The sequence below is a fragment of the Ctenocephalides felis genome, unplaced genomic scaffold (genome assembly GCF_003426905.1).
Source record: "Ctenocephalides felis isolate EL2017-DRISC unplaced genomic scaffold, ASM342690v1 CF-g0.4_SCAFFOLD_03572, whole genome shotgun sequence".
NCBI lineage: Eukaryota > Metazoa > Arthropoda > Insecta > Siphonaptera > Pulicidae > Ctenocephalides > Ctenocephalides felis.
In genome coordinates this window covers 24,383,752-24,402,255 of record NW_020539726.1, presented here as the reverse complement: position 1 = coordinate 24,402,255, position 18,504 = coordinate 24,383,752, and the positions used below count along the sequence as shown (strand labels likewise).

General features: G+C 27.5%; 2 protein-coding genes across 2 annotated transcripts; both read right to left on the bottom strand.

The window, feature by feature from the left end:
* Window positions 1-1,583: 1,583 nt before the first annotated feature.
* LOC113388262 (zinc finger protein 667-like) lies at window positions 1,584-12,795 on the bottom strand. The gene is made up of 6 exons (XM_026625660.1): window positions 12,780-12,795; window positions 12,301-12,456; window positions 10,128-10,337; window positions 6,725-6,940; window positions 5,487-5,633; window positions 1,584-1,825 (listed from the first exon to the last, which is right to left on the bottom strand). The coding sequence occupies exons 1-6, from the start codon at window positions 12,793-12,795 to the stop codon at window positions 1,584-1,586; spliced, it is 987 nt and encodes a 328-aa protein (XP_026481445.1).
* Window positions 12,796-14,065: 1,270 nt separating this feature from the next.
* LOC113388261 (zinc finger protein 648-like) lies at window positions 14,066-18,504 on the bottom strand. Its single transcript, XM_026625658.1, has 4 exons — window positions 18,408-18,504; window positions 18,006-18,095; window positions 17,001-17,243; window positions 14,066-14,412 (listed from the first exon to the last, which is right to left on the bottom strand). The coding sequence occupies exons 1-4, from the start codon at window positions 18,502-18,504 to the stop codon at window positions 14,066-14,068; spliced, it is 777 nt and encodes a 258-aa protein (XP_026481443.1).

Here is an 18,504-nt window from a genome sequence, read left to right as displayed (position 1 = left end):
GAGAGATTGAATATGAAGACAGTAGATAAAAAAAATATAACTTATTATTATAAATTCATACACAAAATTTCATTTTCACCAATTATTTTAAAATTCAAATAAAAACTATATACAATTCTTTATCATCGAAGAAACAAAATTTATCCTTGACTATTTACAAAAACTTATACAATTATGGCAGATAATATGATTACTATGGTTTTGGTAAAGCAGAACGAAGTTTATCCATTTGCGATTCATTGATGTGATGTTGTTTTCGCATATGATCTAATAGAAAATCTTCTTTATTGGCAATAAAACCGCATTTGACACAAGTGTATATGAATTTGATTAATTCTTGGCATTCAAATTGCTTGTGGTGTTCCAAACTTAATTCGTGGACGTATCGTCTGTTGCATCTAAAAAAAATAAATTAAATGTGTTGTAAAATTTAAAAAAAAATCCAAATCACCAATGTAAATGATTCCGAATATGTACTCAAAAAGACTAGGCAACATGTAGACTCTAAGATATATAAAAATAATAATCTCCAAGACTATATTACATTGCCATACTCATCAATTTTACTAGAAGGCAATAAAAGGAGTAGCATGGAAATCTAATCATCTGTAAGAAAATAAATTTAACTATTTCAGATATCTTAGCGTGTATTCTGAGCACATACTCTTTCATTTTCCATAAGTTAATTAAATCATATAGTTTAAATTCAAAATGCAAACCTTTCGCAATGGTAAGGTTTTTCAATTGCTATAGGTTGCAAGAAAGCCATATTCTTTACAGTCGGAATTTTTGTCAACTTTGGCAGCCATGGTCCGAATACGATATTCTTATCTGTAAATAAAAATATAAAATGTTAATGTAAGAATAAAATAGTTTGGAAAGTAAAATACTATAAGGAAGCGTTCTTTAATCACGTCATCCATTTTTTTTAAGAATTTTGGAAATCCCCCCCCCCTTGGTGATACGTGGTGATATTCAAAATCACCTCCATCCCCAAACATCACGTGTATTTTCAGTTATGGAAAAAAAATTTCATTTTTGGAAATGTTTAGGTATTTTTCTGAATTAGGTAAATCTCACGTGATTAATGGACGCCCCCTAAATGAGAACATAATTACATCTGAAGAAAACTATAATTCAGCAATGATTTTTTATTTATTCTTATAAATTCACCAACAGCATTATTAGAGCAACAAAAAATGTTGTTAGATTAATACAATTTTGATGATATAAAAAATTTAATAATCACAGTAACAATTTTATAAAATTTAAAACTTCAATAGTTTTAGAATAATTCCAAGATTTGATGGCATTGCAAATGAATGTAGTTGATGCCTACTGTACTGTATATAACTTAATAATGGTTTCAATTACAAAAAACAAACAAAATATTTTTTTCCAAATCCAATGCATATAAAAATTGCGTTTGAAACTATAGAAATTCTGCTTCTGGAAAAAATATAAAAAAACATTTTTTAAAAAAAAAGACAAATCAGATAGCATTCTACTTGAATTTTGATGGAAGTTGCTTTCGTAGTTCCATATCATGTAACGATAAAATAAAAAAGTATGAATAATTATAATTATTTTTTGTTGTTATTCTTAGAATGATGTCTTTCAATGTGCCTTTTAATATTAGAAATTCTATGAGTCCGGTAACCACAGAATTTGCAACAATGTTTGGGTAATTGGCCACATTCAAATCTCTCATGGGCATATAAACTTCGAGGTTTTCCGAAAGCTTTTCCACACAGGCCGCAAAAAAGTCCTCCAGACATAGTCACAATTTCAGTATACGATCTATCCGGAATTTCATAAATTGTATCTGAAAATATAAACAGAAAATGTTAATATTCCAATTATCTTGAAAAACTAAATTTGAAAAAAATGAAGTAATATTGATATATGTCATATTTTATTGCAATATACATAACACAGTTTTTTAGTTGCTTTCCCTGCAAATCCTTTATTTGTACGGTCTTAAAATTCTATACAAATGCAACAAATACAATATATATTATCATACTTAGCGATTATCTTGAAATAAAACGTAAAATCATATAAATACGTTACATAGATTTTCTCTTTATATTACTTTATATACAAAATGTCAGCCAACTACATGCCTTTATTTAAAATTTTAAATGAATTGAAGCAACAGTATATACAACTTAATATGAAAAATAATATCAGTGCTTTCTTATATAAATATACAATTTTGTTTTAATGCTTGACTAGTCTAATTGTTTAAAATATTTATAAATTGTTTAAAATATTTTCTTTTTGTACAATTTAAAACAAGTAATAAAGAAATAGAGTTACCTATATATATACAAGAGAGAGTTGCATTTTTGTTTCTTATATATTATACATAATTTTGTTTTCATCACGTAAAATACTATTTAGTAATAAAACTGTATATATTATAATCTTATTAATTAAAAGAAAAATTTATTAATAACTGACACATAAATTATTAACTTCCGTAGGATAAGTTATAAAAATCGCAAAACAAAATCGAAAACGAAAAAAGTTTTGCATATCTTTTAGAGATTTCAGAACATTTTGGCATACCTTAAGAAAAATTGATGATGTGTGTATACAATTTTTCGTCCACGATATCGGGAGCACGGATCAACCGATTTGAATAATTCAAAAAATATTCGATTCGTATTTATTGAGTGAATAATTGACTAAATTTTTGGCAGGTACAGCGGTAACGGAGATACGGAGCAAAAGTGCAAAAAAAGCATTTCTTGACAGAACGGCGCATCCGATTAGAGTGATTCAAAACAATAATTGCTTGTGTTGACAGTGTTTGTTTATTATGTTCTTATATGTAAACATAAATAAATATAAGCGATTATATTATATTAAATTTAAAAAATACTACGATAAAATTTACAGCATTTATAATTATTTTAAAATATTTACAACAATTTTTATTACTCACTGATGAGTTTTTATTGATTTATTTCTCAAAACTGTAATCACTGTACAGGCAGTTCCAGTAATTTTCCTAAAAGCACAAAACCATGAACCACTAGATTCGTTCTCATTTCAAAAGTCAATAAGTCTAGATTCCATATATTATAGAAAAAATAATAAGAATATATTTATAAGAAATATATAAAAAATCTAAAAAAAATATAAATAAAAACCAGTAGTGTATGGTATTATTCGTTAAAGAAAATTGATGGATTTTTCTGTTATGTTCGAATATTAGATAATCATTTTTCTGCAAATCAGCATAACGGCATTGCCAAAATCTTAAAAATTATAACAGTTTACCACTTTCTAAAATTAACCAGACTTGATTATTGTCAATTCAAATTGATTGTTCTTTTTATATTATTTAGAATCTTTTAAATACAATCGTCTATTCAAACATATTACACATATACACACACAGATCTATTCTTTTTTGACTAAAGTATGCCAAAAATTCTGAATGTTCTGTAACATAAAAATATAAATAAATTACAAAATGTTTATAAAAATATAAATAGAATACATAATTTTTTATTCTTATATGATTTCGGTGACTTTTCTAGCGTGTTAAGAAAAACAAAATGTGTGATTATCATATATATCAACATCATAATCACATGAGATAAAAATAAAATTTCAAATCCACAAGCCCTGATATTGCTTAAGGCAGCGGTTTCCAACCTGTGGGGCGCTCCCTCACAAGAAGACGCTCTAAGGGGAGCGCGTAGATCTGTTTCTAGAATACTATTTCCGAAAATAAAACAAAATTTCTGAAAGGTTTTAAAAAAATTAAAAAAAAATAATTAGTTCTGAATTTTTTATGCATAACATAATATTTGTAGTAGGAGGCGCTGTGCGAAAAAGGTTGGAAACAACTAGCCTAATGCCTTACCAGGTGCGTCAAATACTATTTCTTCCAAAAAAAAATTAAATCAATTGTCGAAAAGAAAATCGGTGCGTGCCAAGCTGTATGTTACAATAAATCTATGGTACTATAGTTATGAAATTAAAGTTGTGTCGGCCAAGCATTGTACTGCCGAAAATGTTTAGTGACATGTCGTTGCAAATTGAATCCTCTATGAGTTTTGTAAGAACAAATATCGCATTTATATTTAGGCTCTCGTCCGCATTCCATTCGCTCGTGGGCGTAGTGGCTGCTCTTTGTCCTATAGAGTTTCCCACAGTAGCGGCAAGATAATTTCAATTCTCCGGCCGAGGATAAATCTGAAACATAAAATATTGGTTTGGTTAGTAAAAGATTTATGAGTTAGAGAAATCTAGACTAGATGAACATAAACGCTTTTAATGAATTGCAAGGGATAAAAACGAATCAAATCTAGAAAGCATGAAGAAATAAACTGTGAAATGAATCTCCATATATTGTATAACACGCTAATTGAAAAAGTTGAGATTTTTCGAAAAAACTTTTTTTTATTTAAATAAATGTTTATAATTAATGTTTAATCTGTAATTAATTAATTGATTCAATTCATACATACATTAATACAATAATTGAAACCTATAAATAAACCTAATGTATTATTCAAACAAAAATACCAAAAAATATTGAAAAGAGTGAAGACGTTTCCAAACAGTGTGTAGTTTGTTTTGATGTTGATTGTTTTAATTAGAAAATATTTAGTCATTAAGTTCCTAAAGAAGTAGACAATTCAAATCCCCGAAACGTAAAATGAAATAATTTAATTTACTTAAATTGATTAATTTAAATTAAATATGTATTTTTTTTTTAAAAAAAGTGTTGTTTTTTAGTTCACATTTAAAAATCTTATATAAATAAATCCTCACTTATGACCAACTTATGTTGCAACAACCTCGTTCAGTGTTGCAACAACCTATTCGAAGGTGATCGGAAACACGTTGTATTTTATAGGTGTAAAGACTATATAAAGTTAAATAAATACATTCACACATATACACAAACACACCTACACTTATACATATATCTATATATTTAAAGATCACAGTTTTTTTGTCAATGGTTATAGAAATGAGTGATAGTGTCAAATACCAAATTAATCAAATAGGTTATTGTTGAAAAATGTACCATTGTTTGAAATGCATATATGTATTATAATATAAATAGAATAATTACAAAACACGTTTCTTTCTCTTATATTTTATTTCAACAATTCATAATACAGTCTATATAAAGTTACGCCTTGAAGTCTTTAGTTGAACAATAAATCTTAACACTATAATAGAAGAAAATAAAAAAATATTGCGTTTGCAACATCAACTAACAAATTTAATAACAGTCATACAATTAATAGCAAATCATATTAAGTACCTTACAAAATAAAATCTAACATATTCTATACTCCTCCATCGTATTTTTTTCAAGTCTCAATCATTTTTATTAAAAATATTTTACTAAATACTACGGTAAAGAAGACATGTCCGCATATGTCTCTCCAAATTGCACTTATGATGCGATTCGTAGCTGCAATTATGGCATTTAAATTGCGGCAATTTGCCGCATTCGTATTTCTTATGTACATAACGCCCAGTTCTGCTGCGGTAGACTTTGTTACAAGTGTCACAAGGATAAATTTGGTTTCTTTCTTCTTGTCCGGAACTTGGTTTAGATACCATCCTGTATAGAGATGGATCCAGGAAATAACCTGATAAAAAATTGTTGATAATCAGATTGTAAATATAAACTTAAAACTTAAAATTGTGTAGTATAAGAAACAACATAGTATATGGAATAAATGATATACAAAAAATCGAGATTTCTTTTTTTTTTATTTGTCAACAGCAATCTCAACTACTAAGAACTCCTTATTCTATGAGCAGTTTGTTGAAGACATAAACTAATGTCCCACAAGAGCCAACCCATCTATTATGCTTTTTTGGCAATTATATTAGATATATATCTGATAATTATTGTGTGTTGTAGCAATGCCTCCGAAAGGATATTTTCACTTGGCGTCATACTGCTTGATACCGAGCTGGCTAGAATTAAATCAAATCGGAGACTAGGGCAACTAGGAGACTAGGAGGATTTGTTAGTCCACAATCAGTACTTCTACTCCTCAAAAAATCTTGAATAAAATTGACAAAAAATTAAAAATTGTAAAAGAGCATAGAACAATTTATACATGTATAACAAACAAAAGCGTTACAGAAAAGAAATGTATTTTAAATCAATTTTTCTTATTATAAAATTTTCATAATTGCTAAAACCTAAAAACGTAATTTACAATAAATAAATATAAATTATTAAATGATACTTGAACAAACCAAATTTTAGTTCAATCTATAATAATTTACAGCTCATTTGAGTTTTTTACATTTTAGTAACAAATATGATTTGATAATTTGTTAGTATGACACCTAAAATATTTGTGTTATTACAAAAAGCAAAAGAGCATTTTTATTCTAAATATTTTCTGTTTTTTTGTCAAATCAACTTTGTCTGATTATTATAAATATGACATAATAGTTATAATTAAAAAATACATAATTCGTTCATAAGAAAGGAAGCAAGATTCAAATTTACATATAAAATTTTTTGTACATATAAAATTTTGTAATAAATTTCATTTATTATTTTGACTTGAATTTTTTTCCTAATTTAATAGCATAATAGCAATCAATAAGTACAAAATTCTCTACAAATTTCTTATCACATATTACTTGGCCACTATAAAAAGTGAATAATAATAATCATTATTCATTTAATATTGATTATTCTGGGTAGGATAACTACAATTGCTATCTTGGTGTCTTCTTGAATAATGTGCTTTTAAATTAAACAAATAATAAGTTTTAAAAGGACAAAGTGTGCAACGAAAATTTGGCTCCCTTCCGCATTCATATCTTTCATGTTTGTAAACACCATTATGGCTCTCGTATGGTTTCTTGCAATTTTTGCAAAAATATTTTTTTGGTTTCAGCTGCACTGGATCGATCCATTCGCCATAAACTGAAACATAAAAAATAATAAAGATGTTAATAACATGAATATCTAGGAATCAAATAAAAAGGAAAATTGCAATCACTTTATTTGTAAATTTATTAAACATTTTATATGAAATATTTTTGTTTCCACCTTTGGCTCATTTGAAGTAGACCTACAATATAATTCAAAAAAGTTAATAAATTTAATAATTTTAAAATCATGCAAATTTTCAATAAAATCTAACTATTTTGCAAGGAAAATAAACCATTTTTAATGTATGTATAGTTTACAATATATTATGAAAAATAAATCACAATTTTGACACACTTTTTTCGATTCCAAATAATTTTTAATTATTCCATTTAATCAATAAATAAACTAACATATATAATCACAATGATATAGTCTTAAATTATATTCATCATTCACTGATTAAAAATAATAAGAAATAATGACTTAATATTAAGTTTATGACTTAAAATTGATTATTATCCTCTAAATATGTACTTTTCTTATCAATAATAGTTTTATATTTGAGATCATATTTATAATTAGCTTATTTTATATATAAGCAGTATTCGATATCAAATGTGCATTAATGCTAACAGTATCAAAATACATTTTCAGTACATGAATCAAGGAAAAAAACAATTTTTCCTCGACAATTATTTTTCTATTTTAATATTAAATATGATTTACAAGTTCAGGAACATTGCGAGACTCTCTACTCATCTTAAATTTAATTTTGGAATTCCATTTATTTATAATTATTATAATTATGTAATATATACATATTGAATGATTATTATTAGTTATAAGGTAAATAAAATATAGCTACGACTAAGGTGTATTTGCACATATTGTTTCGGAAAATTTATAATTTCTTTAAAGAAAAGATAAATATTATTAAGAAAAAAAATTATAATAATAATTTAGGGATTATTTTGTGATTTTTTCATAACCCTAATATTTTACCAAAAATTTGTACTTTTACTAGAGATCTTTTACTGAAAGTTGACTTCATACATTTCTAGCAGGATTAACAAGATTTTTCATTTTAGTTTATTTTAGTCCTTCATAGTTAATTTAAATAAAAACTTGGTTCCTTGCATCAATAAAATGTAAAATATATATAAAAATCATAAAAATTGTCAAAAATTCACATATATATAACTAACTATAAGTGAATCACTATATATGTACATTGGGGTGGTCCTTAATATGGATGTTTTCGATTATCCTTGCTCCCAGCAGCTTCCAAATTGATGAAATAAACTTCTCTGAAAGTTTTAGCTCTTAATATTAACTTTAAGATAGTCCGCACTTTAACCAAAGGTTCTCATGAAAATAATATAGAAAAATTCCAATTGCTGTTTAAAATTTCATTACTTTGCGACATTGGATCAAAATTTTGAGAATAATATTGTATTTGCTTATTTTGATCATGAATAAAAATAATTTACAATGATTTTGATATATTTCAGAGCATAAGTTTCTCATACTCAGGAAGAAGAACCAAGAAGCTTTGGTTGGAGTACTATCTTAGTTAATATTAAAAGCTAACACTTTCAGAGAATCGTTTTTTATCAATTTGAAAGCATTTGAACTCCGAGGAGCAAAAAAAAATCAAAAGCATCCATATTATGGACCAACCTAATGTATATGTATATAAGGGTAATCACATTTTTTATGTCAACATGTGTATAAAATCTTCAAAGCAAATGCGTCAAATATTTTAATTACATCAAAAAAAGTTAACTGCCTTGATGATTTTATACATATGTACACACACACATACATTTATACTTGCAATACATAGAAAGAAGGAGAACGAGTAGCACTAATTGGAAGGATAGTATAGTTAAGAGAGGTTATCATTGTATTCTATATCCTCCCCCCATAAAGGAGAACAAATAGCACTAATTAGGAGGATAGTATAATTAAGAGAGGGAATCATTGAATTCTATATCCTCCCCCATGACAGAAAACGAATAGCACAAATTAGGAGGATAAGGTAGTTAAGAGAGGGATCATTGCATTCTATATCCTCCCCTCAGAAAAAAAAAACAAATAGCACTAATTAAGAGGATAGTATAGTTAAGAGAGAAAATCAGTGCATTCTAGATTCTCACCCCATGAAGGAGATAGCACTAATTAGTGGGCGTCCATTAATCACGTGAGCGAGTTTTTAAGGATTTTGGGACTCCCCTCGCCCTTAGTGATACATGGTGCTATTCAAAATTGCCCCCCCCCCACCAAACATCACGTATAACTTTGGTTACGTGATTAAACTGTAAAATTTTTGAATAGTTTTTGAAAATGTTTGAATTTTTAAAAAAAAATCAGTTAAAAAATAAATACACGTGATATTCGTGATTTTTTGTCAAACCCCCCCTTCTCCTAAAAACCTCACGTGATTAATGGATGCCCCCTTAGGAGGATAGCATAGTTAAGAAAGGGATATATTGCTTTCTATATCCTCCCCCCTAATTAGGAGGATAGTATAGTTAAGAGAGAAAATCATTGCATTGTAGATCCCCCCATGACGGAGAACAAATAGCACTAATTGGGAGAATAGTATGGTTAAGAAAGATAATCATTGCATTCTAGATCCTCCCCCCATGAAGTGATGCGTAACGGCGTTTTCAATGAGGACAAGGTGCAAAAGAAAAGAAAAAGCCTGTAGTCGGTATTTTAGCTCGGCACACCCAGGCCAAACATCTACATTGTCTGGGTCTGGGATACGTAGACGTATGTCCTATAAAAACATACTTATACATAATATTAACAAGAGATTTTTATATCAATTATAAAATTAGCAAAAACCATTCGCCTCACATTCATTTAAACTAAGTCTATGTATTGCCAATTACATAAGTCAAGTTTTCACGAATCAATTACTTTCAGGTTACACAAGTCACTGGATCTTCGTTAATTTGGTGTTTTGTACCGTTAACAAATCATGAGTATTCTTAAAAAATAACATTAAAATAGAGTAATCTTACAAGTGATATTCAATTATTAAAATCACTACTGCCCGAAGAAAATAAATAAAGTTCCGAAACATTTTGACCACTAAAAAGCAGCAAAACATCTAAATCATCCCTCTACTCATCGCTGCCGGGATGCTGCCGAGCCAAATGAGTCTTCAAACTAAACCCATAATGCGTACTATAAGGGCAATAGCGGCAATGAAATCGTCTTTCCATACCGCATTCGTATTTTTCGTGTTTATAAACGCCATTGCGGCTTTCGTACTCTTTGCCGCATCTTCTGCAGGCGAATGGCTTGTTATTGCCGGCGCTTGTGACGGCGGCAACGGCGGCTACTGCTGCAGCATTTGAGGTTGCGTGGAAAGTTGCCGACAGATTGTAGACCATAGCTGCCGCTGGAGACGGGAATAATGGACCCAGGCGGAAATCTGGAAATGGAAAATTTATTATGTTAGTAAGTAAATTATGTTAGTAATTCGAGGTGTAATAAAGACGAAACTCACAATCTACGCGTCCGGTTTTTTTTTTAAGTTCATAATCATGCTTAAGGATGCGATTAGAAATATTTTTACAAATAATTTGGTAAATACGAAATAATGCTGATAATTATTTGAAATTTTAAATATATAACCTTTATTTTTAATTTAACATGCTTTGTAATATTTCTTCACGAATATGTTTACTTAAGTTGATTTCATATCAGTCTTGTGTAAGAAATCACAGTAAATACATTAATTAAGACGTTATATAAGAGGTTTTTATATGCACAAAGAAAATATATTAAGAGTAACATCAATTGATAAATAATAATTAAAATTAATTAACAGTATAGTAACTAAATATTAAAATAAAATCATGTTTCTATAGTCAGTATGTCTAGGCAAGTCATGATAGACAACGTGTTTGTCTTGAAGATTAGACATTCAATCTGTTTTTCAATGTAAATACTATTTAACGTTTATATTAATAGTCAGTTTATGATATTATTAACAGATTATAAATTTCACCAGTGATACCTATTAATTTTCCATATATAAATTCACTATGTAATATATATTAGTACATTTGAGTATGTGGATCTGTCTAATAACAATTTTGAATAATGTTTATTAGTAATATGGTAACACTCGAGATGCACACAATTATTAGTGTCAGCCATCATACATATTTATATATTAATAAATTATATATTTATAATTGCATTAAAAATATTTATAATATTTAAAACAATAATGTAATTAAAGTCATACTTCAAATATGAATTGATCGGTTTGTGACAATTGGTTCGTCATTGTAATTAGCATTTAAGACTTGGACCTTCATTACAGAAATGAAGTCATTGCTGTATAATAAATTATATAATATTTGTTCACAGTGGATTATGTAAAGCCTAAAGAAATATTGTTTTCACAATTTCACTCATCATGTAATAATTCTGTTTCAAACTTCATGTAATTAAAATTAACATACATCCATTGACTAGTTGTATTTTTTTTTACTTTTTCGCTGGCGATATAATCTCATTCTTTGAGCAACTATAAAATCTGTCTTGTCTAAAATATTTTCCATTTTAATAACTTCACAGATTTATAGAAGCTATGAATTATATAGAATTTATTTCAATAAACTTAAGTTTAGTACACGGCACAAATGTTTCATTTATTTCATTGTTTCCATTATAATTATTTACGGAAAACAAGGTAAAATATTCTTCTGATTTAGGATTTTTTATTAAATCAAGGTTTGTACTACGGTGTAACCTTAAAATGTTTATTTATCTATGCCAATTTCTATTCACACGACACGACGGCCATTTCATCAAGGGCGAATAACAGACTTCCGTTGCATTCTCACAGATTTACACCCTAGTCGCGCCTAAAGAAGTTTTACTTCAAAAAATTCACAGAAATTGCCATATCTTGCTTACCAGTATATACTAGACCAAACCTAGAACAAGCAAAATTAATCAAAATAGCAACGTATTTTCATCAATTTTTATTGCATTTTCAAATAATATAGAAGATATAACAAATATGAATAAAATTATATACAGTGTCGTATAAATTACATTTTTAATTAAACATTTAACTTGTATCGTTGGACATGTTACTCAAAAAAATCACATATTTAATAAAAAAAATATTTTAAATGATTTAAATTACATTCACAAATCCTCATTATCTCTGATAGAATCATTATATTATTATGATTCATGTACCAAATTAAATCAATTTTCATATCCCTCATTTTACAGTACTATTTGCTCATGGTGTTTTCTAGCAACATGTCTCTTCAGACAATGCTTGTAAGTCGAAACAAATGGACAAAAAAAACATCTATTATTCGGTTCTATTCCACATTCATATTTTGTGTGCTTGTATTGCCTATTACGACTTTTGAATACTCTGTTGCATTTTTCACAAACAAAACAATGTTCATTTTCTGTGTCTTCTTCCAGAACAGAATTATTTGAGAAGCCATTCAATTGAAATTTTGGATTTATTCGGATCATAATATTGTCCTCTGTTTTGATCCCAGCAGAAGGTCCTGAAAATAGAATTGAAATATTTTTGAATTAGATAAATGAGACATGATTTAAGTTCTGTGTTATTTATTTTAAAATTAAGGCCACGCCTAAGTTAACTGACTTGTTAAAAAATCGAAAAATATAAAAACAATAAAACAATATAAAACTAAAAAAAATTATGAGTTCCAACACATACTGGTGTTACCTGCAAACCTATATAAAACAAGCAATATTAAAACAAAAACGTATTTAAATTCATTTTTAGTGCATTTTAAATTCATATAGAAGATGTAACAAATATAAATAAAAAGTATAAATTACAATTTTTAATTAAACATTTAACTTGTATCGTTGGACATGTTACTTTAAAAAAAAAAACATGTATTTAATACAAACATGTATTTAATATTTTAAATAAAACAAAATATCATTCACAAATTCTCATTAACTCTGGAAAAACCATTATATTATTGTGATTCATGTACCAAATTAAATCAATTTTTATTTCCATCAAAAAAGGGCAGTACTATCTGCCCGTGGTGTTTTCTAGCAACATGTCTCTTCAGACAATATTTGTAAGTCGAAACAAATGGACAAAAAAAACATTTATTATTCGGTTCTATTCCGCATTCATATTTTGTGTGCTGGTATTGCCTATTACGACTTTTGAATATTCTGTTGCATTTTTCACAAACATAACAATGCTCATTTTCTGTGTCTTCTTCCAGAACAGAATTATTCAAGAAGCCATTCAATTGAAATTTTGGATTTATTCGGATAATAATATTGTCCTGTGTTTTGATCCCAGCAGAAAGTCCTGAAAATAGAATTGAAATATTTTTGAATTAGATAAATGACAAATTATTTAAGTTCTGTGTTATTGATATCGAAATCAAGACCACACCTAAGTTAACTGACTTGTTAAAAAATCAAGAAATATAAATATAATAGAACAATATCAAACTAAAAAGTTTTATGAGGTTTTAAGCGATCACAACTTCTCAAACAAAGAATAAAAATTTATGTTAGCAACATGTTTCAAAGCCCTGGAAAAATAAAAACAGTTTTTTTCTTTCTATAACTTTATTCAAATATAACTTAAAGCTAATATAATTTTTTGTAAAAAATTATAACAAATAAAATCTTAGAACACAATAATATAAAACGATGAGTTATTTCAATGAATAAAATGTTGTGAATTAAAATGCTGAACAAATATTCCTATAATTTATTCTGTATTTGATTATTTCATAATACTGGTTTCTACCGCGTGTAAACAAATTCAGTAAAAACTTATTGATAATTTATTTTTATAATTATATATACTTATTTATCATCTATTTCATTATTGTATCTGGTTAAAAATTAGATCGGTTAACTTTTATATATATTTGATTAACAATATTATAATCAGCACTGCTGAATAAATTAATCTCATAAGAAAGTTAAAAAAAGGTCAATTCTGCGGTGAAATAGACGATAACAAAACGTTGTTATGGTAAAGCTCTGTTATCTTTCTTCCTTGGTACCAAAAACTGTGCAAATCAGGCGTTGCCATAACAACGCTATGTTATCGTCTATTTTACCGCAGAATTGGCCTCTCTATCTTATTAAAATATGAGTATCAGTCTAAAAATTTTCGTGGATTTGAGTCAATTGTTCGGCGTGTTTTCGCTGCACATGGCCCTTAAGAGAAGATTTTTGGTGTGCAGCATAAGGGCACATTCCGCATTGAAACTGCGGCAATTTCCCACATTCGTATTTCTGGTGTCTCCATCGATTCTGGTAATATTTGAAATTTTTATTACAATTTGAACAAGGAAACGTCATCGGCTTTGAATTTGAAAAATCAAATTCAAAGTTCATATTCGAAAGCTCAGCTCCAGGTTGTGAACTTGAAGAAAGCATCGATGGATCCGATTGAAACATCGAGCTACGGTTTTTACTAGCGGATTTTGAAAGTCTATACTTGAATTCTGAAATAAAAAATAATGTGATTAGTGAAAAGAATTATCGAAAGCAATAAACCAAGAAAATTTTGTTGAATAGGTTTTATAGCATAGAAAAAGTATTTTTGGATTCGTGATATATATTTTCAGATTTCAGTACAAAAATATATACAACCAGTAACCCAAAACAATCAAGAGCATTAATACTATCAATCAAAAATATAAATATTTCTTATTGCACAATTTTTACCAAAATTTGTAAGTAGTTCATATATTTTGTTAATTCAGAATAAGCAATGCAGCGAAAAACACAATTTCTGAGAAATGTTGTTTCTTATTATAATAATTCTTATTTTGGTCTGAATGTTTATAATATGCTGTCAGATCATAAAAAATAAAATTTCAATGCATATATCCATAAAAATCAAGCACAATATTTTACAAAAGTAAAATTAAGCATTTTGTCACTGCACTACTTTCACATAAGTTGATTCCAAATTGAACCCACATATTTATACAATACTATTTTTGATGGTATTCTAATATTACAAAATTATTTAAATGCAATCGCAAATGTCTTAACCCAAATACAGTGGTACCCCGCCTTACGAGCGACTCGTCCTACGTGTTTTTCGAGATACGAGCCGCCAAAGAAGCGATGCCGCTAGTACCATAAAGCTCTTACAATTAGAGTATTCGAGAACGTGCGAGTGAGATGCCTAACGTAAACTTATGTCGGTGCAAATGAAACAGAATCATCTAATTAACTTTCCGTAGAGTAAGTTATAGTAATCGCAAAAAAATCGAAAATGATAATTTTTATATATCTTTACGTTACAAAGGTTTTTGAACATTTTGGCTTACCTTAGAAAAAATTGATGTATGTGTGTGTGTGTGTGTGTGCGGATCCAAATTTTTGTCGACGATTTCGAGAATACCGATCAACCGATTTGAATAATTCAAAAAAACATTCGATTCGTATTGATAAGGAGACGTGCTGATTAATTGTTGGATAGTTTTTTTTAAACTCAAAAACTAATATTATAATAATTAAGTCATTTTTTATTTAGACATTTTCTATTTTTTTTTCAGAATATGTATTTGATCTTAGCAACGAATGTCTCAGTTATTTTTATTATTAATAAAAATACTGTGCTAGAACAAATTAATATCATTTCTATGTATTCATACAAAATAAATTTCTTCGAGATACGAACTATTCGATATGCAAACGTGCTTACGGGCCGAATTAAGCTCGTAAGGCGAGGTACCACTGTACATATGTCTTATATAATACAAATCAACTTAAATCAATTTATTGACTATCCAATTAGTTTTTATATATTTATATACTTAATGTTATGTATTTTCAAAATACTGTAAATGGAATGTAAAAAATATATAATAAATATTTACAACCTATTATCACCAGAATCATAATATCAATAATGTGATTTTATTTTGTAACTAATACCTAAAATATAAGAATAATATTAAAAAAATATAGAAAAATTAATGAATATAAACGAAATCTTATTGATCTAATATAATTACTAGAAATTTTACAATGATACTAATACCCACTTATAATAAATTAATATATACATTGATAAATGTCTTATTTTTTGCATCACAGAATGTTTATGTATCCGGTTTGTTTGCCAAATATTAGAATTTGTTTCCTCTAGTTTGGAAATAAATACTAGTACTAATAAATTTACAGCGATAAAATACACTATAAGTACTATTCACACTATTCACAGTGTTTTATATTTGAGAAAACTGGTTGCACCTCTAAATTTTAATCATTTAATAGAGGAAACAGGAAACAGAAATGCTCACATAATCTATTAAAAAGTTACATCACATAACAAATAACTTTTATTATTTGCCAAAAATAATGTATGGTTTTTACAAATTAAATTATTAAAAAAACTAACGTCGAGTTAATTACCAATTAGACATATACTGCAGTACTGCAGTACTTTGCAAAAAAGTACAATCACAATTTACTAAATACTATTTGCAATATTTATTACGTATATTATATACTATACATAATAAACTAAATAGCTAATATAATCAATAATAAGTTTATTATAATGATTATTTCGTTGTATAATACATACAATATCTTACAAAGTCATATTTTCAGGAGCAAGGTCGCTTCTTGCACTTTTCTGAATTGAGGCAGTTAAGTTTGATATTAGAAGAACAATGTTTAGTTTTTGAACAATTTAATACAATGTCTTGGTTTTGTCCATATTTTAAAAATCGTTTAACCCTTTCGCTACGGCAATATTTTCTGCAGAACGAATACTGCTATACGGGCCAGAGAGCCGCCCAGTAGCTCTACTGGACGGACCAAGTACAACAACTTATTTTAAGATTTTGTTTTAAATAAAAAAAATTACACTTCTGAAGAGCAAAAAAATACAATAGCAAATTGTAGTTCTCCTTAATTTAACCCAGAGTGATAAATTTTAAGGCAAAGGTCAACATACTAGATGTCACCTATAGACGACGCTCGTAGCAAAAGGGTTAATGACCCATTAATTCTTAGCAAATTCCATACAACTAAGTATGTTTGCAAGCAAAATGTTTATCAACTGAACTTTTGTGAAAAGACATATAATCACAAGCTGTACATGAAAACTGAGGTCGTTTTCCACATTCAAATTTTAGATGCCGATGTCTTGATTGCCGAAATAAGTAGACCTTGTTGCAATTTGGGCAAGGGTAGGTCCTTCTCATTCCTGGTGGCTGCATGGCTTCATCCATACCAGAAGAGTAGCTTAAATCTCTTGATTCTAACAAACGACGTAATAGGACGTTGTATTGGATTGAACCTTCTAGATCTATAAAATAAATAAATTGAATTAGTTAAAATAAAATATATTCTATATTGGTCATTTTAGTCCAATGGAAATACTACAAGTAGCAGAAACCAACCTGAAACCAAATTTAAAATAATAAGGTGAAAATTGTTTTAAAAGCATTAGGAATAAATTTAGATGATAACAAATAATCCGTTTAGTCACCATCAACTTGCCAAAAATGACATGGAATTTAAAAAAAAATTATTTTCACAGTATACAAGTAACAAAACGGTTTCTTTGTTCACAATATAAATACCATTATTAATTTTACATTTTATAAGTCAAAGCAAAAACAATACAAAGTCATATTTTAGCAAAAATTATTACATTAGTAAAAATTAAATCTGTCACCATGTTTGTAAGTTACCGCAAACCAAGTAGCAAAATTTCAATAATCAAAATTATAAAAAAATAAAGTTGAATTAGACAAATACATTTAAAATACATATTTTTATTATCTATTACTAAAACATTTAGTAAACATCACAATGGAATATATTATTAATAAATAGGTTTTTGAAATAAATATTGCTTAAATAAGAATGTCGATATAGAATAAAATAAATAATTTTATAAATAAAATTTTGACTAAAAATATTTTGGCTTTATATGGTTTTTAATTACTATGTGAATAATTATCTTAATTATTCAAATAGTTCTCGTATATATTTCTGGTCATCTGTAATTTGTGTGATTTGAGCTTATGTTTATAAAGACTTTGTCTATGTTTATAAAATTTACAACACATGGAACATTGATATGATTTATTTCCAAAGCTGTCTCTATTAAATTGCCTTTTTGGATAGTACTGCACAGGGAAACCATTGAAATCTGCAACAAGAATATAAATTATTAATATAATAAATAATCAGAAATTAATTGAACATTTCGTCCAAAAAAGGAACAGCAGTGACAGTATATATTATAAAATTTTTGCCCACTTTTGGCATGATGGTACTAGTTCATTGCTAACTCTTAATTTACTATTATTTCTCAGCTTACTTTACTTCTTATTTTATTAAATGTTTAATTTTCAATTTAATGTCATTGTTCACAATATGATAAGTGATCATAGCATGGTACATAAAACATTAAAAAAATTAATATATATTTTTATTTCGCCAACTTTACATGTGAAATTACCAAAGACATGATAAGCACATAAAGGAGCTACTGAAGTAAAATCTAAGACCAATTTTCTATACAATTCTGTCCTGTTTACTATTGCACATTTCTTCAT